The sequence below is a fragment of the Ranitomeya imitator genome, chromosome 1 (assembly GCF_032444005.1).
Source record: "Ranitomeya imitator isolate aRanImi1 chromosome 1, aRanImi1.pri, whole genome shotgun sequence".
In the NCBI taxonomy this organism is placed as follows: domain Eukaryota; kingdom Metazoa; phylum Chordata; class Amphibia; order Anura; family Dendrobatidae; genus Ranitomeya; species Ranitomeya imitator.
This window is the reverse complement of record NC_091282.1, coordinates 150,045,485-150,071,613: the sequence shown is the minus strand read 5'-3', so window position 1 is coordinate 150,071,613 and position 26,129 is coordinate 150,045,485. Positions and strand designations below refer to the sequence as shown.

Below are 26,129 nucleotides of genomic sequence, written 5' to 3'. Positions count from 1 at the left end.
GAAATTGCTACAATATTAGGAGTGGCAAAATCTACAGTTTGGTACATCCTGAGAAAGAAAGAAAGCTCTGGTGAACTCATCAATGCAAAAAGCCCTGGGCGCGCACAGAAGACAACAGTGGTGGATGATCGCAGAATAATCTCCATGGTGAAGAGAAACCCCTTCACAACAGCCAACCAAGTGAACAACACTCTCCAGGAGGTCGGCGTATCAATATCCAAATCTACCATAAAAAGAAGACTGCATGAAAGTAAATACAGAGGGTTCACTGCACGGTGCAAGCCACTCATAAGCATCAAGAATAAAAAGGCTAGACTGGACTTTGCTAAAAAAACATCTAAAAAAGCCAGCACAGTTCTGGAAGAACATTCTTTGGACAGATGAAACCAAAATCAACCTCTACCAGAGTGATGGAAAGAGAAAAGTATGGCAAAGGCGTGGTACAGCTCATGATCCAAAGCATACCACATCATCTGTAAAACACGACGGAGGCAGTGTGATGGCTTGGGCATGCATGGCTGCCAGTGGCACTGGGTCACTAGTGTGTATTGATGATGTAACACAGGACAGAAGCAGCTGAATGAATTCTGAGGTATTCAGAGACATACTGTGTGCTCAGATCCAGCCAAATGCAGCCAAACTGATTGGTCGTCATTTCATACTACAGATGGACAATGACCCAAATCATAAAGCCAAAGCAACCCAGGAGTTTATTAAAGCAAAGAAGTGGAATATTCTTGAATGGCCAAGTCAGTCACCTGATGTCAACCCAATTGAGCATGCATTTCACTTGTTAAAGACTAAACTTCAGACAGAGATGCCCACAAACAAACAGCAACTGAAAACCACCACAGTGAAGGCCTGGCAGAGCATCAAAAAGGAGGAAACACCGCGTCTGGTGATGTCCATGAGTTCAAGACTTCAGGCAGTCATTGCCAACAAAGGGTTTTCAACCAAGTACTAAAAATGAACATTTTATTTAAAATTATTGAATCTGTAAAAATTACTTTTGGTCCCTTTAAAAACAAGGTGGCACATGTTAAGGAGCTGAAACTCCTAAACCCTTCATCCAATTTTAATGTGGATACCCTCAAATGAAAGATGAAAGTCTGAACTTCAACTGCATCTGAATTGTTTTGTTTAAAATTCATTGTGGTAATGTCTATAACCAAAATTAGAAAAATGTTGTCTCTGTCCAAATATATATGAACCTAACTGTATTATAGTACTGCTCCTATCACCATATTTTATAGTACTGCTCCTTCACCATATATTATAGTAATGCTCCTATGCCCATGTATTATAATACTGCTCCTTCACCATATATTATAGTACTGCTCCTATCACCATATATTATAGTACAGCTCCTATCACCATATATTATAGTACTGCTCCTTCACCATATATTATAGTACTGCTCCTATCCCCATGTATTATAGTACTGCTCCTATCCCCATGTATTATAGTACTGCTCCCATCACCATATATTACAGTACTGCTCCTATCCCCATGTATTATAGTACTGCTCCTATCCCCATTTATTATAGTACTGCTCCTATCCCCATTTATTATAGTACTGCTCTTATCCCCATGTATTATAGTACTGCTCCTATCCCCAATTATTATAGTACTGCTCCTATCACCATATATCATAGTACTGCTCCTATCCCCACATATTATAGTACTGCTCCCATCACCATGTATTATAGTACTGCTCCCATCACCATATATTATAGTACTGCTCCCATCACCATATATTATAGTATTATAGCACTGCTCCTTCACCATATATTATAGTACTGCTCATATCACCATATATTATAGTACTGCTCCTATCCCCATTTATTATAGTACTGCTCCTATCACCATATATTATAGTACTGCTCCTATCACCATATATTATAGTACTGCTCCTTCACCATATATTATAGTACTGCTCCTATCCCCATGTATTATAGTACTGCTCCTTCACCATATATTATAGTACTGCTCCTATCACCATATATTATAGTACTGCTCCCATCACCATATATTATAGCACTGCTCCTTCACCATATATTATAGTACTGCTCCTATCACCATATATTATAGCACTGCTCCTTCACCATATATTATAGTACTGCTCCTATCCCCACATATTATAGTACTGCTCCCATCACCATGTATTATAGTACTGCTCCTATCCACATGTATTATAGTACTGCTCCTTCACCATATATTATAGTACTGCTCCTATCCCCAATTATTATAGTACTGCTCCTATCCCCATGTATTATAGTACTGCTCCTATCACCATATATTATAGTACTGCTCCATCACCATATATTATAGTACTGCTACTATCCCCATGTATTATAGTACTGCTCCTTCACCATATATTATAGTACTGCTCCTATCCCCACATATTATAGTACTGCTCCTATCCCCATGTATTATAGTACTGCTCCTATCCCCATTTATTATAGTACTGCTCCTATCCCCATTTATTATAGTACTGCTCTTATCCCCATGTATTATAGTACTGCTCCTATCCCCAATTATTATAGTACTGCTCCTATCACCATATATCATAGTACTGCTCCTATCCCCATGTATTATAGTACTGCTCCTATCACCATATATTATAGTACTGCTCCATCACCATATATTATAGTACTGCTACTATCCCCATGTATTATAGTACTGCTCCTTCACCATATATTATACTACTGCTCCTATCCCCACATATTATAGTACTGCTCCCATCACCATGTATTATAGTACTGCTCCCATCACCATATATTATAGTACTGCTCCCATCACCATATATTATAGTATTATAGCACTGCTCCTTCACCATATATTATAGTACTGCTCCTATCCCAACATATTATAGTACTGCTCCCATCACCATGTATTATAGTACTGCTCCTATCACCATATATTATAGTACCGCTCCCATCACCATATATTATAGTACTGCTCCTATCCCCATGTATTATAGTACTGCTCCTTCACCATTTATTATAGTACTGCTCCTATCCCCATGTATTATAGTACTGCTCCTTCACCATATATTATAGTACTGCTCCTATCCCCACATATTATAGTACTGCTCCTATCCCCATATATTATAGTACTGCTCCTATCACCATATATCATAGTACTGCTCCTATCACCATATATTATAGTACTGCTCCTATCACCATACATTATAGTACTGCTCCTATCACCATATATTATAGTACTGCTCCTATCACCATATATTACAGTACTGCTCCTATCACCATACATTATAGTACTGCTCCTATCACCATATATTATAGTACTGCTCCTTCACCATTTATTATAGTACTGCTCCTATCCCCATGTATTATAGTACTGCTCCTTCACCATATATTATAGTACTGCTCCTATCCCCACATATTATAGTACTGCTCCTATCCCCATGTATTATAGTACTGCTCCTATCACCATACATTATAGTACTGCTCCTATCACCATATATTACAGTACTGCTCCTATCACCATATATTATAGTACTGCTCCTATCACCATATATCATAGTACTGCTCCCATCACCATGTATTATAGTACTGCTCCTATCACCATACATTATAGTACTGCTCCTATCACCATATATTACAGTACTGCTCCTATCACCATATATTATAGTACTGCTCCTATCACCATATATTATAGTACTGCTCCCATCACCATATATTATAGTACTGCTCCTATCACCATATATTATAGTACTGCTCCTATCACCATATATTGTAGTACTGCTCCCATCACCATGTATTATAGTACTGCTCCTATCACCATATATTATAGTACTGCTCCTTCACCATTTATTATAGTACTGCTCCTATCCCCATGTATTATAGTACTGCTCCTTCACCATATATTATAGTACTGCTCCTATCACCATATATTATAGTACTGCTCCCATCACCATATATTATAGTATTATAGCACTGCTCCTTCACCATATATTATAGTACTGCTCCTATCCCAACATATTATAGTACTGCTCCCATCACCATGTATTATAGTACTGCTCCTATCACCATATATTATAGTACCGCTCCCATCACCATATATTATAGTACTGCTCCCATCACCATATATTACAGTACTGCTCCCATCACCATATATTACAGTACTGCTCCTATCACCATATATTATAGTACTGCTCCTATCACCATGTATTATAGTACTGCTCCTATCACCATATATTATAGTACCGCTCCCATCACCATATATTATAGTACTGCTCCCATCACCATGTATTATAGTACTGCTCCTATCACCATATATTATAGTACTGCTCCCATCACCATATATTACAGTACTGCTCCCATCACCATATATTACAGTACTGCTCCTATCACCATATATTATAGTACTGCTCCTATCACCATATATTATAGTACTGCTCCCATCACCATATATTATAGTACCGCTCCCATCACCATATATTATAGTACTGCTCCCATCACCATATATTACAGTACTGCTCCTATCACCATGTATTATAGTACTGCTCCTATCCCCATGTATTATAGTACTGCTCCTATCACCATATATTATAGTACTGCTCCTATCCCCATGTATTATAGTACTGCTCCTATCCCCATGTATTATAGTACTGCTCCTATCCCCATGTATTATAGTACTGCTCCTATCACCATATATTATAGTACCGCTCCCATCACCATATATTATAGTACTGCTCCCATCACCATATATTACAGTACTGCTCCTATCACCATGTATTATAGTACTGCTCCTATCCCCATGTATTATAGTACTGCTCCTATCCCCATGTATTATAGTACTGCTCCTATCACCATATATTATAGTACTGCTCCTATCACCATGTATTATAGTACTGCTCCTATCCCCATGTATTATAGTACTGCTCCTATCCCCATTTATTATAGTACTGCTCCTATCCCCATATATTATAGTACTGCTCCTTCACCATATATTATAGTACTGCTCCCATCACCATATATTACAGTACTGCTCCTTCACCATATATTACAGTACTGCTCCTATCACCATATATTACAGTACTGCTCCCATCACCATATATTATAGTACTGCTCCCATCACCATATATTACAGTACTGCTCCTATCACCATATATTATAGTACTGCTCCTATCACCATGTATTATAGTACTGCTCCTATCCCCATATATTATAGTACTGCTCCCATCACCATATATTACAGTACTGCTCCCATCACCATATATTACAGTACTGCTCCTATCACCATATATTATAGTACTGCTCTTATCACCATGTATTATAGTACCGCTCCCATCACCATATATTATAGTACTGCTCCCATCACCATATATTACAGTACTGCTCCCATCACCATATATTACAGTACTGCTCCTATCACCATATATTATAGTACTGCTCCCATCACCATATATTATAGTACTGCTCCTATCCCCATATATTATAGTACTGCTCCTTCACCATATATTATAGTACTGCTCCCATCACCATATATTACAGTACTGCTCCTATCACCATGTATTATAGTACTGCTCCTATCCCCATGTATTATAGTACTGCTCCTATCACCATATATTATAGTACTGCTCCTATCACCATGTATTATAGTACTGCTCCTATCCCCATGTATTATAGTACTGCTCCTATCCCCATGTATTATAGTACTGCTCCTATCACCATATATCATAGTACTGCTCCCATCACCATATATCATAGTACTGCTCCCATCACCATATATCATAGTACTGCTCCTATCACCATGTATTATAGTACTGCTCCTATCCCCATGTATTATAGTACTGCTCCTATCCCCATGTATTATAGTACTGCTCCTATCACCATATATTATAGTACTGCTCCCATCACCATATATTATAGTACTGCTCCTTCACCATTTATTATAGTACTGCTCCTATCCCCATGTATTATAGTACTGCTCCTTCACCATATATTATAGTACTGCTCCTATCACCATATATTATAGTACTGCTCCCATCACCATATATTATAGTATTATAGCACTGCTCCTTCACCATATATTATAGTACTGCTCCTATCCCAACATATTATAGTACTGCTCCCATCACCATGTATTATAGTACTGCTCTTATCACCATATATTATAGTACCGCTCCCATCACCATATATTATAGTACTGCTCCCATCACCATATATTACAGTACTGCTCCCATCACCATATATTACAGTACTGCTCCTATCACCATATATTATAGTACTGCTCCTATCACCATGTATTATAGTACTGCTCCTATCCCCATATATTATAGTACTGCTCCTTCACCATATATTATAGTACTGCTCCCATCACCATATATTACAGTACTGCTCCTTCACCATATATTACAGTACTGCTCCTATCACCATGTATTATAGTACTGCTCCTATCCCCATGTATTATAGTACTGCTCCTATCACCATATATTATAGTACTGCTCCTATCACCATGTATTATAGTACTGCTCCTATCCCCATGTATTATAGTACTGCTCCTATCCCCATGTATTATAGTACTGCTCCCATCACCATATATCATAGTACTGCTCCCATCACCATATATTACAGTACTGCTCCCATCACCATATATTACAGTACTGCTCCTATCACCATATATTATAGTACTGCTCCTATCACCATGTATTATAGTACTGCTCCTATCCCCATGTATTATAGTACTGCTCCTATCCCCATGTATTATAGTACTGCTCCCATCACCATATATTACAGTACTGCTCCCATCACCATATATTACAGTACTGCTCCTATCACCATATATTATAGTACTGCTCCTATCACCATATATCATAGTACTGCTCCTATCACCATATATTATAGTACTGCTCCCATCACCATATATTATAGTACTGCTCCCATCACCATATATTATAGTACTGCTCCTATCCCCATGTATTATAGTACTGCTCCTATCACCATATATTATAGTACTGCTCCTTCACCATATATTATAGTACAGCTCCTATCACCATATATTATAGCACTGCTCCTTCACCATATATTACAGTACTGCTCCTATCACCATATATTACAGTACTGCTCCCATCACCATATATTATAGTACTGCTCCTATCACCATATATTATAGTACTGCTCCTATCACCATATATTATAGTACTGCTCCTTCACCATATATTATAGTACTGCTCCTATCCCCATGTATTATAGTACTGCTCCTATCACCATATATTATAGTACTGCTCCTATCACCATATATTATAGTACTGCTCCTATCCCCATGTATTATAGTACTGCTCCTATCACCATATATTATAGTACTGCTCCTATCACCATATATTATAGTACTGCTCCTATCACCATATATTATAGTACTGCTCCTATCACCATATATTATAGTACTGCTCCTATCACCATATATTATAGTACTGCTCCTATCCCCATACATTATAGTACTGCTCCTATCACCATACATTACAGTACTGCTCCCATCACCATATATTACAGTACTGCTCCCATCACCATATATCATAGTACTGCTCCTATCACCATATATTATAGTACTGCTCCTATCACCATATATTATAGTACTGCTCCCATCACCATATATTATAGTACTGCTCCTATCACCATACATTACAGTACTGCTCCCATCACCATATATTACAGTACTGCTCCCATCACCATATATCATAGTACTGCTCCTATCACCATATATTATAGTACTGCTCCTATCACCATATATTATAGTACTGCTCCTATCACCATATATTATAGTACTGCTCCTTCACCATTTATTATAGTACTGCTCCTATTCACTAGTATTATAATACTGCTAATGATGAGTCCGGGAATATGTCTGTAAAAGCTGTCTGAATTCTGAGTTATGTCACAGTCCTTGACATTTGTGCAATATATCTATGGAAAAAAACTTCTACATCAGCTGCAACTGAACATCTTGCCTTAAAAGGAATCTGTTAGCCGGTTTTTGCTATGCAATCTGACAGCAACATGATGTAGAGACAGAGACCCCGATTGCAGCAATGTATTACTTAGATTACTGGGTGCTGCAGTTGTGATGGAATCACAGTTTTCTCTGCTGCAGATCCAGCAGTGCTCAGAATGCTGAGCTCTGTATAACCCCGCCCACACCACATAGTGGAAGAGTTCTGTGTACAATGTATAGTGATAGAAAGCTGCTAATGAATGCTGTGTGCATGGATAGACTAGGATGCACGAGTCAGCATGTCTTGTAGTGATAATCTTCTGGTTAAACACTGATTGTATTGAAATAGCAAAACACAGACTAATGACAGACACATTGCTGGAATCAGGGTCTCTGCTCCAACATTATGGTGCTCTCAGAAAACATAGTAAAAACCTGCTGACAGATTCTCTTAATGACTGATCTGAATGCAATATCTGGATCCAAAATAATGTACAAATATCAGATGTGCTATTTATGTTGTCAGGATAGTGAATTTAAATACAGGAATAAAATATTCGGTAGTTATAATGGTTTTCCTTTCATATAATAAACAGCAGTAGATTCATTAGGTACATTATTATGTATCCAATCTAAGCCATATTACATCCAAACAAGCGGAAATAGGCAGTAATGCCACTCCAATAGATATATTAAAGCAAAACATAGTTACATAGTTATTAAGGTTGAAGGAAGACTTTAAGTCCATCTAGTTCAACCCATAGCCTAACCTAACATGCCCTAACATGTTGATCCAGAGGAAGGCAAAAAAAACCCATGTGGCAAAGAGTAAGCTCCACATTGGGGAAAAAAATTCCTTCCCGACTCCACATACGGCAATCAGACTAGTTCCCTGGATCAACACCCTAACAAGGAATCTAGTATATATAACCGGTAACATTATACTTTTCCAGAAAGGTATCCAGTCCCCTCTTAAATTTAAGTAATGAATCACTCATTACAATATCATACGGCAGAGAGTTCCATAGTCTCACTGCCAGGGCCGCCATCAGGGCATTACAGCCGTGACTGGCGTATGGGGCCCGGTGAGCACGTCAATAGTTAACACCAGCCGCCAGCCGCAGCGTGCAGGTCGCCGGCATCTGACATCATTGTCAGTCGCCGGCGAGTACAAGCTGCAGCTGCGTGGAGAGAGCAGAAGCGCGGCAGGTAGGCAGAACTTCTTCTTTTTTTTATTGAGAGCGGCGATCCGGCGGGGGGGGGGGGGGGGGGGACCCAGGGCAGTAAAGCTGGACAGAGATGGGGCAGAGTGCTGGACAGAGATGGGGCAGAGTGCTGGACAGAGAGGGGGCAGAGTGCTGGACAGAGAGGGGGCAGAGTGCTGGACAGAGATGGGGCAGAGTGCTGGACAGAGATGGGGCAGAGTGCTGGACAGAGATGGGGCAGAGTGCTGGACAGAGATGGGGCAGAGTGCTGGACAGAGATGGGGCAGAGTGCTGGACAGAGAGGGGGCAGAGTGCTGGACAGAGAGTGGGCAGAGTGCTGGACAGAGATGGGGCAGAGTGCTGGACAGAGATGGGGCAGAGTGCTGGACAGAGATGGGGCAGAGTGCTGGACAGAGATGGGGCAGAGTGCTGGACAGAGATGGGGCAGAGTGCTGGACAGAGAGGGGGCAGAGTGCTGGACAGAGATGGGGCAGAGTGCTGGACAGAGATGGGGCAGAGTGCTGGACAGAGAGGGGGCAGAGTGCTGGACAGAGATGGGGCAGAGTGCTGGACAGAGATGGGGCAGAGTGCTGGACAGAGATGGGGCAGAGTGCTGGACAGAGAGGGGGCAGAGTGCTGGACAGAGATGGGGCAGAGTGCTGGACAGAGATGGGGCAGAGTGCTGGACAGAGAGGGGGCAGAGTGCTGGACAGAGATGGGGCAGAGTGCTGGACAGAGATGGGGCAGAGTGCTGGACAGAGATGGGGCAGAGTGCTGGACAGAGATGGGGCAGAGTGCTGGACAGAGATGGGGCAGAGTGCTGGACAGAGAGGGGGCAGAGTGCTGGACAGAGATGGGGCAGAGTGCTGGACAGAGATGGGGCAGAGTGCTGGACAGAGAGGGGGCAGAGTGCTGGACAGAGATGGGGCAGAGTGCTGGACAGAGATGGGGCAGAGTGCTGGACAGAGATGGGGCAGAGTGCTGGACAGAGAGGGGGCAGAGTGCTGGACAGAGATGGGGCAGAGTGCTGGACAGAGATGGGGCAGAGTGCTGGACAGAGAGGGGGCAGAGTGCTGGACAGAGATGGGGCAGAGTGCTGGACAGAGATGGGGCAGAGTGCTGGACAGAGATGGGGCAGAGTGCTGGACAGAGAGGGGGCAGAGTGCTGGACAGAGATGGGGCAGAGTGCTGGACAGAGATGGGGCAGAGTGCTGGACAGAGATGGGGCAGAGTGCTGGACAGAGATGGGGCAGAGTGCTGGACAGAGAGGGGGCAGAGTGCTGGACAGAGATGGGGCAGAGTGCTGGACAGAGATGGGGCAGAGTGCTGGACAGAGAGGGGGCAGAGTGCTGGACAGAGATGGGGCAGAGTGCTGGACAGAGATGGGGCAGAGTGCTGGACAGAGATGGGGCAGAGTGCTGGACAGAGAGGGGGCAGAGTGCTGGACAGAGATGGGGCAGAGTGCTGGACAGAGATGGGGCAGAGTGCTGGACAGAGAGGGGGCAGAGTGCTGGACAGAGATGGGGCAGAGTGCTGGACAGAGATGGGGCAGAGTGCTGGACAGAGATGGGGCAGAGTGCTGGACAGAGAGGGGGCAGAGTGCTGGACAGAGATGGGGCAGAGTGCTGGACAGAGATGGGGCAGAGTGCTGGACAAAGATGGGGCAGAGTGCTGGACAGAGAGGGGGCAGAGTGCTGGACAGAGATGGGGCAGAGTGCTGGACAGAGAGGGGGCAGAGTGCTGGACAGAGATGGGGCAGAGTGCTGGACAGAGAGGGGGCAGAGTGCTGGACAGAGATGGGGCAGAGTGCTGGACAGAGATGGGGCAGAGTGCTGGACAGAGATGGGGCAGAGTGCTGGACAGAGATGGGGCAGAGTGCTGGACAGAGATGGGGCCCGAGTGCTGGACACAGATGGGGCAGAGTGCTGGACACAGATGGGGCAGAGTGCTGGACACAGATGGGGCAGAGTGCTGGACACAGATGGGGCAGAGTGCTGGACACAGATGGGGCAGAGTGCTGGACACTGATGGGGCAGAGTGCTGGACACTGATGGGGCAGAGTGCTGGACACTGATGGGGCAGAGTGCTGGACACTGATGGGGCAGAGTGCTGGACACTGATGGGGCAGAGTGCTGGACACTGATGGGGCAGAGTGCTGGACACAGATGGGGCAGAGTGCTGGACACAGATGGGGCAGGATTGGACACAGATGGGGCAGAGTGCTGGACACAGATGGGGCAGGATTGGACAGAGATGGGGCAGAGTGCTGGACAGAGATGGGGCAGAGTGCTGGACAGAGATGGGGCAGAGTGCTGGACAGAGATGGGGCAGAGTGCTGGACAGAGATGGGGCAGAGTGCTGGACAGAGATGAGGCAGGATTGGAAACAGATGGGGCAGAGTGCTGGACACAGATGGGGCAGGATTGGACACAGACGGGGCAGAGTACTGGACACAGATGGGGCAGGATTGGACACAGATGGGGCAGAGTGCTGGACACAGATGGGGCAGGATTGGACACAGATGGGGCAGAGTGCTGGACACAGATGGGGCAGAGTGCTGGACACAGATGGGGCAGAGCGCTGGACACAGATGGGGCAGAGCGCTGGACACAGATGGGGCAGGATTGGACACAGATGGGGCAGGATTGGGGCAGAGTGCTGGACAGAGATGGGGCCCGAGTGCTGGACACAGATGGGGCAGAGTGCTGGACACAGATGGGGCAGAGTGCTGGACACAGATGGGGCAGAGTGCTGGACACAGATGGGGCAGAGTGCTGGACACAGATGGGGCAGAGTGCTGGACACTGATGGGGCAGAGTGCTGGACACTGATGGGGCAGAGTGCTGGACACTGATGGGGCAGAGTGCTGGACACTGATGGGGCAGAGTGCTGGACACTGATGGGGCAGAGTGCTGGACACTGATGGGGCAGAGTGCTGGACACAGATGGGGCAGAGTGCTGGACACAGATGGGGCAGGATTGGACACAGATGGGGCAGAGTGCTGGACACAGATGGGGCAGGATTGGACAGAGATGGGGCAGAGTGCTGGACAGAGATGGGGCAGAGTGCTGGACAGAGATGGGGCAGAGTGCTGGACAGAGATGGGGCAGAGTGCTGGACAGAGATGGGGCAGAGTGCTGGACAGAGATGAGGCAGGATTGGAAACAGATGGGGCAGAGTGCTGGACACAGATGGGGCAGGATTGGACACAGACGGGGCAGAGTACTGGACACAGATGGGGCAGGATTGGACACAGATGGGGCAGAGTGCTGGACACAGATGGGGCAGGATTGGACACAGATGGGGCAGAGTGCTGGACACAGATGGGGCAGAGTGCTGGACACAGATGGGGCAGAGCGCTGGACACAGATGGGGCAGAGCGCTGGACACAGATGGGGCAGGATTGGACACAGATGGGGCAGGATTGGACACAGATGGGGCAGAGTGCTGGACACAGATGGGGCAGAGGGCTGGACACAGATGGGGCAGAGGGCTGGACACAGATGGGGCAGAGTGCTGGACACAGATGGGGCAGGATTGGAAACCGATGGGGCAGAATGGAGACAGATGGGGCAAGATTGGAGACAGATGGGGCAGAGTGCTGGACAGAGATGGGGCAGAGTGCTGGACAGAGAGGGGGCAGAGTGCTGGACAGAGATGGGGCAGAGTGCTGGACACAGATGGGGCAGAGTGCTGGACACAGATGGGGCAGAGTGCTGGACACAGATGGGGCAGAGTGCTGGACACAGATGGGGCAGAGTGCTGGACACAGATGGGGCAGAGTGCTGGACACAGATGGGGCAGAGTGCTGGACACAGATGGGGCAGGATTGGAAACCGATGGGGCAGAATGGAGACAGATGGGGCAAGATTGGAGACAGATGGGGCAGAGTGCTGGACAGAGATGGGGCAGAGTGCTGGACAGAGAGGGGGCAGAGTGCTGGACACAGATGGGGCAGAGTGCTGGACACAGATGGGGCAGAGTGCTGGACACAGATGGGGCAGAGTGCTGGACACAGATGGGGCAGAGTGCTGGACACAGATGGGGCAGAGTGCTGGACACAGATGGGGCAGGATTGGAAACAGATGGGGCAGAATGGAGACAGATGGGGCAAGATTGGAGACAGATGGGGCAAGATTGGAGACAGATGGGGCAGGATGAAGAGATCATATGGGGCAGAATGGATACTCATGAGAGCAGGATGGGAGAACATATGGCTGGAGCCTGGAATGAGACACACGGGGGCTAGGATGGCGAATATTACCATAGGGGCTAATTAAGGGATATTATTATTGCAGTGATGTATTTATTTTATTTTTTGAGTATACTGTTTTAAATGGGGGGGCGGTCCTGTTACTGTGTAGAGTGATACTATGTTGCCTTCTTCATGTGGTGTAATGTAGAAGTTGGGAAAATTAAGTAATGTGTTCTACAAGCGGAACTCGAGATAACTGTTTTATTTCCTGCAGAGACGAGTCCTGGCTGGATGAAGTGATGGCGGTCTGTGCTGGATGAAAGATGAAGGACTTCACCTAGAGACGTCACTGGTGAGTCAGTGTTACCTATACACTGACACTATACACTGTATACTATATACAGAGGTCCTGTGTACAATGTCACCAGTGATCACTGTATTACCTATACATTATATACAGAGCTCCTGTGTGTAATGTCACCGGTGATCACTGTATTACCTGTACACAGACACTGCTTACTAATTACAGATCTCCTGTGCATAATGGCACTGATGGTGATAGTATTGTGTTTTGTTTTTTTTTTATTACTGATCAGTATTGTAGTATTCAGTCATTGGTGGTAATATGCGGTCTGGTCATGGTGTAGCGGTATTTGTTCCTTGTATTTTATATTATTCGATCACTGTGGTGGTAATATGTCATCTGGTCATAGTGCTGTGGTATTTGTTCCTTGTATGTGGTATTATAGGTCATTTTAAAAATTGAAAAATAAATAAAAATATACCTAAATTGTATTGCATATTTTAACAAATATTTAGTAGGTTACAGTAGAGTAGGGCCCGGCCAAAAGTGTCTACCGTGTTATGGTGGCGGCTTAAAAAATCTTTTGGCCAAAACAAAAGCTGCCGGCTATATGTGTGATCTGGTGATGGGAACTGTTAATGTGTGATAGGTGAGAAGTGGAGATTTTCCAAGAGAGAGCGGTGGGACTGTGGACAGTTCGTGGGGTGGAGCCTGGAGGCGGGGCTGGGGTGGAGCCTGGGCGGAGTTTCAAGGGGGCCCCGAAAATTTTGCCAGTATGGGGCCCCAAAATTTCTAGTGGCAGCCCTGCTCACTGCTCTTACAGTAAAGAACCCGCGTCTGTTATTATGCTTAAACCTTCTTTCCTCCAGACATAGAGGATGCCCCCTTGTCCCTGTCTCAGGTCTATGATTAAAAAGATCATCAGAAAGGTCTTTGTACTGTCCCCTCATATATTTATACATTAAAATAAGATCACCCCTTAGTCTTCGTTTTTCCAAACTAAATAGCCCCAAGTGTAATAACCTATCTTGGTATTGCAGACCCCCCAGTCCTTTAATAACCTTGGTCGCTCTTCTCTGCACCCGCTCCAGTTCAGCTATGTCTTTCTTATACACCGGACACCAGAACTGTGCACACTATTCTAAGTGTGGTCGAACTAGTGACTTGTATAGAGGTAAAATTATGTTCTCCTCATGAGCATCTATGCCTCTTTTAATGCATCCCATTATTTTATTTGCCTTTGTAGCAGCTGCCTGACACTGGCCACTGAATATGAGTTTGTCATCCACCCATACACCCAGGTCTTTTTCATTGACGGTTTTGCCCAGAGTTTTAGAATTAAGCACATAATTATACATCTTATTACTTCTACCCAAGTGCATGACCTTACATTTATCCCCATTAAAGCTCATTTTCCATTTATCAGCCCAAGCTTCTAGTTTACATAAATCGTCCTGTAATATAAAATTGTCCTCCTCTGTATTGATTACCCTGCAGAGTTTAGTGTCATCTGCAAATATTGAAATTCTACTCTGAATGCCCCCTACAAGGTCATTAATAAATATGTTAAAAAGAAGAGGGCCCAATACGGACCCCTGTGGAACCCCACTGCTAACCGCTACCCAGTCCGAGTGTGCTCCATTAATAACCACCCTTTGTTTCCTATCCCTGAGCCAGCTCTCAACCCACTTACACATATTTTCCCTTATCCCCATTATTCTCATTTTATGTATCAACCTTTTGTGTGGCACCGTATCAAAAGCCTTTGAGAAGTCCATATACACTACGTCCACTGGGTTCCCTTGGTTCAGTCCGGAACTTACCTCTTCATAGAAGCTGATGAGATTAGTCTGACATGAACGGTCCCTAGTAAACCCGTGCTGATACTGGGTCATGAGGTTATTCCTCTTCAGATACTCCAGTATAGCGTCCCTTAGAATGCCCTCCAGGATTTTACCCACAGTAGAGGTTAAGCTTACTGGCCGATAATTTCCGAGTTCAGTTTTTGTCCCCTTTTTGAATATTGGCACCACATTTGCTATACGCCAGTCCTGTGGTACAGACCCTGTTATTATGGAGTCTTTAAAGATTAAAAATAATGGTCTATCAATGACTGTACTTAATTCCTGCAGTACTCGAGGGTGTATCCCATCTGGGCCCGGAGATTTGTCAATTTTAGTGATTTTTAGACACCGCCGCACTTCCTGCTGGGTTAAGCAGGTGACAAAAAAAGGAGTTTTGTGGCAAAAAGAGAAATAAACTTTAATGCAGTATTAACCCCTTACCGGCATCGGACGTACTATACCGTCCGATGCCGGCTCCCCTGCTTTGATGCAGGGCTCCGCGGTGAGCCCGCACCAAAGCCGGGACATGTCAGCTGTTTTGAACAGCTGACAAGTGCCCGTAATAGGCGCGGGCAGAATCGCGATCTGCCCGCACCTATTAACTAGTTAAATGCCGCTGTCAAACGCAGACAGCGGCATTTAACTACCGCTTCCGGCCGGACGGCCGGAAACTACGTCATCGCCGACCCCCGTCACATGATCGGGGGTCGGCGATGCTTGTGAATGGTAACCATAGAGGTCCTTGAGACCTCTATGGTTACTGATTGCCCGTCGCTGTGAGCGCCACCCTGCGCCAGCGCTCACAGCACACGTGCAATTCTGCTACATAGCAGCGATCAGCAGATCGCTGCTATGTAGCAGAGCCGATCGTGCTATGCCTGCTTCTAGCCTCTCATGGAGGCTATTGAAGCATGGCAAAAGTTAAAAAAAAAAGTTTAAAAAAATGTGAAAAAAATAAAAAAAACATAAAAGTTTAAATCACCCCCCTTTCGCCCCAATCAAAATAAATCAATAAAAAAAATATCAAATCTACGCATATTTGGTATCGCCGCGCTCAGAATCGCCCGATCTATCAATTAAAAAAAAGTATTAACCTGATCGCTAAACAGCGTAGCGGGAAAAAAATTAGAAATGCCAGAATTACGTTTTTTTGGTCGCCGCGACATTGCATTAAAATGCAATAACGGGCGATCAAAAGAACGTATCTGCACCGAAATGCTATCATTAAAAACGTCATCTCGGCACGCAAAAAATAAGCCCTCAACCGACCCCAGATGATGAAAAATGGAGACGCTACGAGTATCGGAAAATGGCGCAATTTTTTTTTTTTTTTTTTAGCAAAGTTTGGAATTTTTTTTCACCACTTAGATAAAAAATAACCTAGTCATGTTTGGTGTCTATGAACTCGTAATGACCTGGAGAATCATAATGTCAGGTCAGTTTTAGCATTTAGTGAACCTAGCAAAAAAGCCAAACAAAAAACCAATGTGGGATTGCACTTTTTTTGCAATTTCACCGCACTTGGAATTTTTTTCCCGTTTTCTAGTACTCGACATGCTAAAACCAATGATGTCGTTCAAAAGTACAACTCGTCCCGCAAAAAATAAGCCCTCACATGGCCAAATTGACAGAAAAATAAAAAAGTTATGGCTCTGGGAAGGAGGGGAGCGAAAAACGAACACGGAAAAACGAAAAATCCCCCGGTCATGAAGGGGTTAAACATCAGTACACACATAACTTAAAGGGAACCTGTCACCCCGTTTTTTCAGATAGAGATATAAATACTGTTAAATAGGGCCTGCGCTGTGCGTTACTATAGTGTATGTAGTGTACCCTGATTCCCCACCTATGCTGAGAAATACATTACCAAAGTCGCCTTTTTCGCCTGTCAATCAGGCTGGTCTGGTCAGGTGGGCGTGGTGACATCGCTCTTTTCTTCCCCAGCTTTCCCTTGGTGGCGTAGTGGTGTGCGCATGTCGCAGTGACGAATCCACTGCGCGCACGTGAAGAAGCAGCACGCGATCTGCGCTATTACCCCCTGTCATCGGTGGGGGTGGCCATCTTCCTGGGGCCGCGCGTGAGCAAATGGAGTGCTCTGCTGCATGGGGCTTCAGGAAAATGGCCGCGGGATGCCGCGCGTGCGCAGAAGAGATCGCGGCGGCCATTTTCCCAAAGCCGAGTTTGCATCTCGGCTTTGGGAAAATGGCCGCCGCGATCTCTTCTGCGCACGCGTGGCATCCCGCGGCCATTTTCCTGAAGCCCCGTGCAGCAGAGCACTCCATCTGCGCACGCGCGGCCCCAGGAAGATGGCCGCCCCCACCGATGACAGGGGGTAATAGCGCAGATCGCGCGCTGCTTCTTCACGTGCGCGCAGTGGATTCGTCACTGCGACATGCGCACACCACTACGCCACCAACGGAAAGCTGGGGAAGAAAAGAGCAATGTCACCACGCCCACCTGACCAGACCAGCCTGATTGACAGGCGAAAACGGCGACTTTGGTAATGTATTTCTCAGCATAGGTGGGGAATCAGGGTACACTACATACACTATTGTAACGCACAGCGCAGGCCCTATTTAACAGTATTTATATCTCAATCTGAAAAAACGGGGTGACAGGTTCCCTTTAAAAAGGATAACAAGCCAATAGCCAAAACTATTGTGACATAAAAATGTAACATAGCGTTGTATAATAAACTCATTAAAGGCAAGGGCTCTTAAAGGGAAGGCACAGTTATGGGAATATATAGAACTAGAGGCATAATCTAGTGTGTGATAATATGTTTCGCGTATGGTATTTGTGGCTTCCTCTGGGGGAAAATATAACGGAAGTGCAGGATTATGACTATCTACTTCAGTGTGTATAGGGACAGGTTGCATGTGCGGTAGTTATGTCCATAATGACGTTTACAATTTATATTATCACACACTAGATTATGCCGCTTGTTCGGTAGAATCCCCTATCTGTGCCCTCCCTGTAAGGGCCCTGGTCTTTATTGGGTTTTTTACACAACTAGATGGTGGCCCAATTCTAACGCATCGGGTATTCTTGAATATGTCTGTAGTTTATTTATGAAGATTTAAGAATAATGCAATGAATACACAGGATTTTCCGGGTAAAATATATACATTATCAGCGAAGCGTGGTTCAAATCCCACGCTAATTCGTGGCCGGTCTGCGCCTGTCGCTGATTGTCCTTCATGTTATTCTCTCTCTCACAGACTGTCCTCCATGTTATTCTCTCCCTCACACACTGTCCTCCATGTTATTCTCTCCCTCACAGACTGTCTTTTATGTTATTCTAATTCTAGTATTCTAGTATATGTATGTAGTTTATAAATGAACGCTGATTGGTCGCGCCTGGCTGGCCTTGACCAATCAGCGATGCGGGATTTTGGTTACAGACGAACAGACCTTTAGACAATTATATATATAGACTAGATGGTGGCCCGATTCTAACGCATCGGGTATTCTAGAATATGCATGTCCACGTAGTATATTGCACAGGACACGTAGTATATTGCCCAGCCACATAGTATATTGAACCAACCACGTAGTATTCAGCACAGAGCCACGTAGTATACAGCACAGAGCCACATAGTATATTGCCCAGCCACGTAGTATATTGCCCAGTCACGTAGTATGTTGTCCAGCTACGTAGTATATTGCACAGCGACCTAGTATACAGCACAGAGCCACGTAGTATACAGCACAGACACGTAGTATATTGGCCAGTCACGTAGCATATTGCCCAGTCACGTTGTATATTGCCCAGCCATGTAGTATATTGCCCAGTCACATAGTATATTGCCCAGCGACATAGTATATTGCACAGCGACGTAGTATACAGCACAGAGCCACGTAGTATACTGCCCAGTCACGTAGTATATTGGCCAGTCATGTAGTATATTGGCCAGTCACGTAGTATTGCCCAGACACATATGTAGCAGGTTTAAAAAGACTTACAATAAAAAAATAAACATATACTCACCTTCTGAGGGACCCCTTGTAGTCCTGTCGCCTGTGTGCGGTGCATGCGGCAGTTTCCGGTCCCAGGGTTGGATGAGCGCAGGACCTGTGATGACGTCGCGGTCACATGACCGTGACGTCATGGAAGTTCCTTCTTGCATAGCATCCTTAGCACCAGAACCTGCCGCTTGCACTGCCGAGAACAGTGCCACGTCAGAGGGTGAGAATAGCCTTTTTTTATTATTATTATTTTTAACATTAGATCGTTTTACTATTGATGCTGCATACGCAGCATCAATAGTAAAAAGTTGGTTACACAGGGTTAATAGCTGCGTTAATGGAGTGCGTTACACCGCGGCATAATGCGGTCCATTAACGCTGCTATTAACCCTCTGTGAGGGCTAACTGGAGGGGATTATGGAGCGGGCACTGACTGCGGGAAGGAAAGAGCGGCCATGTTGCTGCCGGACTGTGCCCATCACTGATTGGTCGTGGCAATGGTCGTGGGCGTTTTGCCACGACCAATCAGCGACTTGGATTTCCATGACAGACAGAGGCCGCAAGCAATGAATATCTGTGACAGACAAAAAGACAGACAGACAGACGGAAGTGACCCTTAGACAATTATATAGTACATGTTATATCACATTTTTGTGTCACCAAGGATTTGGCTATTGGCTTGTCATCCTTTTTCAATTTTGTGCGTGTTGATTTTTTTAAATGGAATAAAGTTTATTCCATTTTTTTTGTCACAAACCTCCTTTGTCGTTTTGCTCAAATTCCTGCATATTCTGACTGACATACACAGGTAATGGTAGATAGGTCACTGCTCTGAGGAGATTGTGAAATAATAGATATACTGTATGCAGTATCTTACTTATGCCAAACGCGCTCCCCGATACCGTCTCCCACTCCACGCTCACAGACATGTTCAGGCCGTTGCTGCGGGACACTTTCATATAGACCGTTGCATTGCTCTCTTCAACTGTTATGGAGCTTGTTCTACATCATCAGATTGGGGCGTGGAGAGAGAAAAAAACATACACAAACAATTAACATTGACAGGCCATCTGTAACTCCATTTTTTTTGTGTTAATTTTAAAACCCTAGTACTATTCCAGATATATATATATGCGCCCTTTTATTTAGTGGTCATTTTTATGCTCTTTACAAGGTGGTGCTGCTCTCAGGAAAATAATGCAGAGCGGCCTAAAGACAAGCCCCCAAAGAAACCTGTGAGCACTGCCCCCTTGGTAAAGACCATACACATTAGAACTAAATGAAAAGGCTCATATCTCTGGAACCGTATGGAGGATTGAAAAAATCAATGTGTGCAATACTAAGCAGAGCAGTGCAAATAAAATCAAGGCAAAACTGGCCACTTTCGACCTGGTGGCAAGTGCTCTTTAAGCTTATACACTTATATTACCTGTTATTTGAGGGGAAGATGCTGAACAGCCCTTGGGGTGCTTGGTTTTGGAGGACGGTTATCTCTATGTGGATTCTAGTGCCCAGTCTAGCACCCCCTGTGGGATTAAGCAGCGTGACAGTAAAATGTTCATCCATCTCTGGCTCTTCATCCAGTACTGCAGCAATCTCCAAAGTCTGTTTAGAAAAAAAATGAAGGAATCAAAATCTCCATCACGGTCCCACAATAAATTCTACTCTAAAAGAAGCTACAGCTAATCTCTTTCTTTAGGGAAAAATAAGTAACAGTAAAAATTGGTTGTCTAAGCATATTGGGGGTGATTCATCAAAGTGTTTTTAACCAGAAAATTGATGTCAAATACTTAGAAAAGTTTTAATTTTTTTGTACAAAATGGAGTTGCGCAACAATTTTGAGATTATTGTCTTTTTCAAGGTGCTCTTACAAAATGGGAGGAGCTAAGCACGAGGCGGGGTGGGGTGTGGCTACCCGTCAAATTAATCAATAGTGATGGTATATCTTACACCAGAAATTTTATTCCAGTCAGGTGCTGGAGTAACATTTCTAATGAGGTGCGTGGATGTGCAAGCAATTGTGTGCCTTTTAAAGAATTCAATGCATCTTATTCCTGCATGACCTTCATTAAGACGTACGAAATGCCAGTCTGAAGGCCACTGTGTTTGAAACATGCTGCGGAATATGTTGGTGCTATAGCATTAAAAAATAATAATTAATAATAATAATAATAATAGTTATTATTATTATGAAACTTGTTAGCAGAATCCACAAGAAAAAAAGATTACAGATTTGGAGAAAGTAACTGTTATTTTTATTTAACTATTTATTACTTTATTTTTATTATTTTGCTCTCCTTATTTCTGGGGTTAAAGGGCATGATCCGGTTGGGTTATCTTTGCATTGTTTGTTATTCTATTTGTTTGTATTGTTCTTTTTGATATTGGCTAAAGGAAATTTAAAAAAAAATATGCACATAAATATCAAGTAAAACGTTAGATGGATGGTAATTATTTTTTCCATTCTAAAACATTTATAGACATTAGGCTGTCCATACTCAGTGCTACAGTATCTCTCCCGGTGTCCTTTTATGAGAAGAGTGTAGCACGTTGCCACCAGACACTTCTGGTAGCGACTTATCTGCCTGGGTGACAAAAGCATGAGGTGTTGGAATTTAAACTACCCCGATCTTTTTTCCCTAGACATCATCTCTCAGGGAGGAGTCCGAAGACCCCCTACCCAGCCACCACTAATGTTATGTTGTAGGCCAATCTCACTGAAATTGGTACATTTTCCCAACTGTAATCTAATGTGATTTGAGGACTTTATATATTGAAATAAAAGGTGGGTTTTCCAGTTTGATCTAAAGGGGTAAAAATTAGCACTTTATTTAAATCATTTAAAATTCCTAGAAGAGTGGTGACAGGATACTGATCATCATCGCGTGTCAAACGCTACATGCGTTCTTAATTGTGATGAAACTTCATGCTCATGGTATTTCATCATGACTAAGAACGCATATAGCGAATGAAACAAGTTGAAGATCAGTATCCTTTCACCATTCTTCTATGAATTTTACATTTATGAAATAAAGAGCCAATTTTAATTTGAACCCATTTGAATCGAGCTGAACAAACCCAACTCGTTTTTCAATCAGTCATCGACTTCCAACAGCTTCTGCTCCAGGATCTCCAAAATCCTTAATTGGAAATAAAGGTGAGCTTGTGATTTCCTTTTCCACTTTATATATTGGCCATGGATTGTTGTAAAAATTGGATTGGTAATATGAGAAAAAAAAGTGTTTATCAGACCAACACCACTATAGTTTATGGCCTGAGTACTGCAGTCCAGCCCAGCTAAAGTTAGTAAGGATGATCTCCAGTACCAGATACAGCCCTTGGATAGGGGAAAAGCTGCTTCTACAAAAAATAAAGACATTGTTCAGGATTAGATTTCCTTAAGAGTGAATAATAAATCTGAACAATGCCCTTTTATATAGTTTAATATATAACTTATTGGGCACCATGTACCCAACCTACTCCAGCTACTATGTGGTAAAGCCGATTCATTCTTCACACAGTAAAGCCTATATAATTTGGTAATTTCCAAGCTTTGATGCTTAAAATGCCATGAATAACCCAATGCTGTTACAACGTCCATGCTGGGTTGAGGCGTTACCTTGAACCTCACTCCTTCTTCTAGGATGACATAGCCTTCTACTGGATTCAGATCACCAGAAGCATCCGAGCCATTCTCTCCAGTGATAAAATACTGCACAGTGACAGTCCCAAATATTCCTTGTGGAGGGTCCCTGATAATACAGAGCACTGCAACGCTCTCGGTCAAGTACACAGCTGTGGGCTCCCGCAGGAAGAAGTGCTCAGTGTTGTTAAAAGATATAACTCCATGACCATCGTCATTGGCCAGAATTGTAACAGTAGCTGTCATAAAAGAGATGCAAGATATCAGACACAGCACATTAATATACACACAACAACTTGGTGCAATATGTTGTGTAATGGACTGTATCACCTGTGGTATTCCTGCCCAACTCCAGTCCATGAGAAGGATTTGCAAGTATCAGCTGAAATTTTTCATCTCCTTCTGGGAGATCATCATCATTGATAATTACATCAATAAATTTATATCTTTCTCCATCAGCAAAAGCTAAAATCTAAAAAAAAAAATCGGTTTACTTCACTTGACTCAAGAATGATGACTTTACAGATAATACAGGATAATTCACAAAGGATAGTGCCAAAATTACAGCCCCAGCATTCATAACTGAGAGAACACAACACAAATTTTTTAACATGAAAATACACACTGTCAATCCAAGTTTTATCTAAACACTACAAGTGTTCAAAATGATTTCCATTGGTGCCATGGCAGAGGTCTAGGCAGTGGTCTGGTTCTGTCTAGATGCGTACAACATATCCTGAGATAAGGACTCGATTGGGTCACTGATGCGCTTTCTCAGGTCGGTACACCAATGTTGTGCTTGCCTCCATGATCACCCAATCTAACACCCTTTCTACGGGGTTAGACCAAGAACTCAGTCTATCTGACGACTTCACCCCCTACATCCATTGGATTTGAACAACCTGGGACAATGTATCACTGAAACCGAAGAGTCCATATACAGTATGAGGATATACTGGCACATGTCAGGACAAAACCAGACTACATCATAGACATCTGACATGTCACCAATGGAAATCACTTGGAACATTTGTAGTATATAGATAAAACTTGGATAAATAATGAGTCTTTTTATAATCATAACTTTGAGCTATGTTCTCTCTGATGAATAAGAAGGCTTTCATATTGCACTATGCTTTTTTAATCATCCTGTAGTGTAATGGTCACAGTTATTTCAACAAACTTTGCATAAATCAATAATAAAAGCAAACATAAGAAGTTTATCTTATCCGCAAGGCAGCCTACCATCTCACTGACAGATCAGATTACAACTGTTTATTAAGGTGGCAAGATGGCCGGTGGACACATCATTGAAGGAAGATATCTATCACAGAGATGGTTATTCTCAGTGATGTAAGCCTGGAAGCAAGCTCCAGCTCGTACAGTGCTGAGAGAGTTAATAGAGAGTGGCGGAGGAAGTCAGAGAGATGGGTGGGACTGGGTGCTCATAGATCCCCACCCTGGGGCGTGGTATGGCACATACATGAAGTTCTGCAAAATTAATATTGCACATAGTGTGGATGTAAGAAGGCCTTCTGTGTGATGTCTCCGGCTGGGTTTGTGTACTGCATGCTGTCCAGCAAGGGTGTACCATAACAACACCATAGTGCCATTATTTGGACTGTTTACTTTGGTTTTGTCTTCACTGAAAGCTGTTTATTTCTTTTGTTTGAGGAATGGTTTATGAAGTCTTAATAAACCAGCCTGGACATTTTTACTTTAATGGCTTCCCGTACCCAGCTCAAACTCAGCAGAGTGAGCAGAAACCTTACAAAGCATATGAAGTGGTAACATAAAAGAGAAAAGAGGGGCAGAGAGACACACGGACTGGTACTGCTGCTTTCTAGTAAGTGTATATATATCCCAGAACTGAATTCACAGCTTGATTGCTCAGCACTGCTGCGTAATGTCCTCCATGCTACTGCAGTTCTGAAGATGTGCTACACAAACACAGAGGAGTGTCTCATGTCTCTGTGCACTGTGAATGGCAGACATCACAGCAGCTAGTCTCCAACCACTAACTCAGAGAGAGAAATTGGAAATGGGAAAGAAACTAGTGGAAAATTAAAAATATCATGCTGAATTCAGGTGTCCATGAAACATGGTGGTGTACAGACCATGGCGTATAGATTGGCCACAGGTTTCCTGACCAGAACTTGACACCATCATAAGCATATATTAAGCTGCTAAGTTCAGATTGCAAGGCCCGCAGCCAGTTTGTACATTTAGTGGTCAAAATAGTGTTGTTAATCATATAAACACATACAGTGGGGCAAAAAAGTATTTAGTCAGTCAGCAATAGTGCAAGTTCCACCACTTAAAAAGATGAGAGGCGTCTGTAATTTACATCATAGGTAGACCTCAACTAAGGGAGACAAACTGAGAAAAAAAATCCAGAAAATCACATTGTCTGTTTTTTTAACAATTTATTTGCATATTATGGTGGAAAATAAGTATTTGGTCAGAAACAAAATTTCATCTCAATACTTTGTAATATATCCTTTGTTGGCAATGACAGAGGTCAAACGTTTTCTGTAAGTCTTCACAAGGTTGCCACACACTGTTGTTGGTATGTTGGCCCATTCCTCCATGCAGATCTCCTCTAGAGCAGTGATGTTTTTGGCTTTTCACTTGGCAACACGGACTTTCAACTCCCTCCAAAGGTTTTCTATAGGGTTGAGATCTGGAGACTGGCTAGGCCACTCCAGGACCTTGAAATGCTTCTTACGAAGCCACTCCTTCGTTGCCCTGGCGGTGTGCTTTGGATCATTGTCATGTTGAAAGACCCAGCCACGTTTCATCTTCAATGCCCTTGCTGATGTTAGGAGGTTTGCACTCAAAATCTCACGATACATGGCCCCATTCATTCTTTCATGTACCCGGATCAGTCGTCCTGGCCCCTTTGCAGAGAAACAGCCCCAAAGCATGATGTTTCCACCACCATGCTTTACAGTAGGTATGGTGTTTGATGGATGCAATTCAGTATTCTTTTTCCTCCAAACACGACAAGTT

The 26,129-nt window shown here is 43.8% G+C and overlaps 1 protein-coding gene across 1 annotated transcript in view; it reads right to left on the bottom strand.

The window, feature by feature from the left end:
* Positions 1-26,129, bottom strand: part of ADGRV1 (adhesion G protein-coupled receptor V1) — a 753,646-nt gene that overhangs the window by 501,446 nt on the left and 226,071 nt on the right. The window contains exons 42-45 of the mRNA XM_069745343.1: positions 23,448-23,589; positions 23,094-23,356; positions 20,904-21,079; positions 20,352-20,476 (exon numbers count right to left, since the gene is read on the bottom strand). Of these exons, the coding sequence (XP_069601444.1) occupies positions 20,352-20,476; positions 20,904-21,079; positions 23,094-23,356; positions 23,448-23,589 (706 nt within the window). The remainder of the gene's footprint in view (positions 1-20,351; positions 20,477-20,903; positions 21,080-23,093; positions 23,357-23,447; positions 23,590-26,129) is intronic.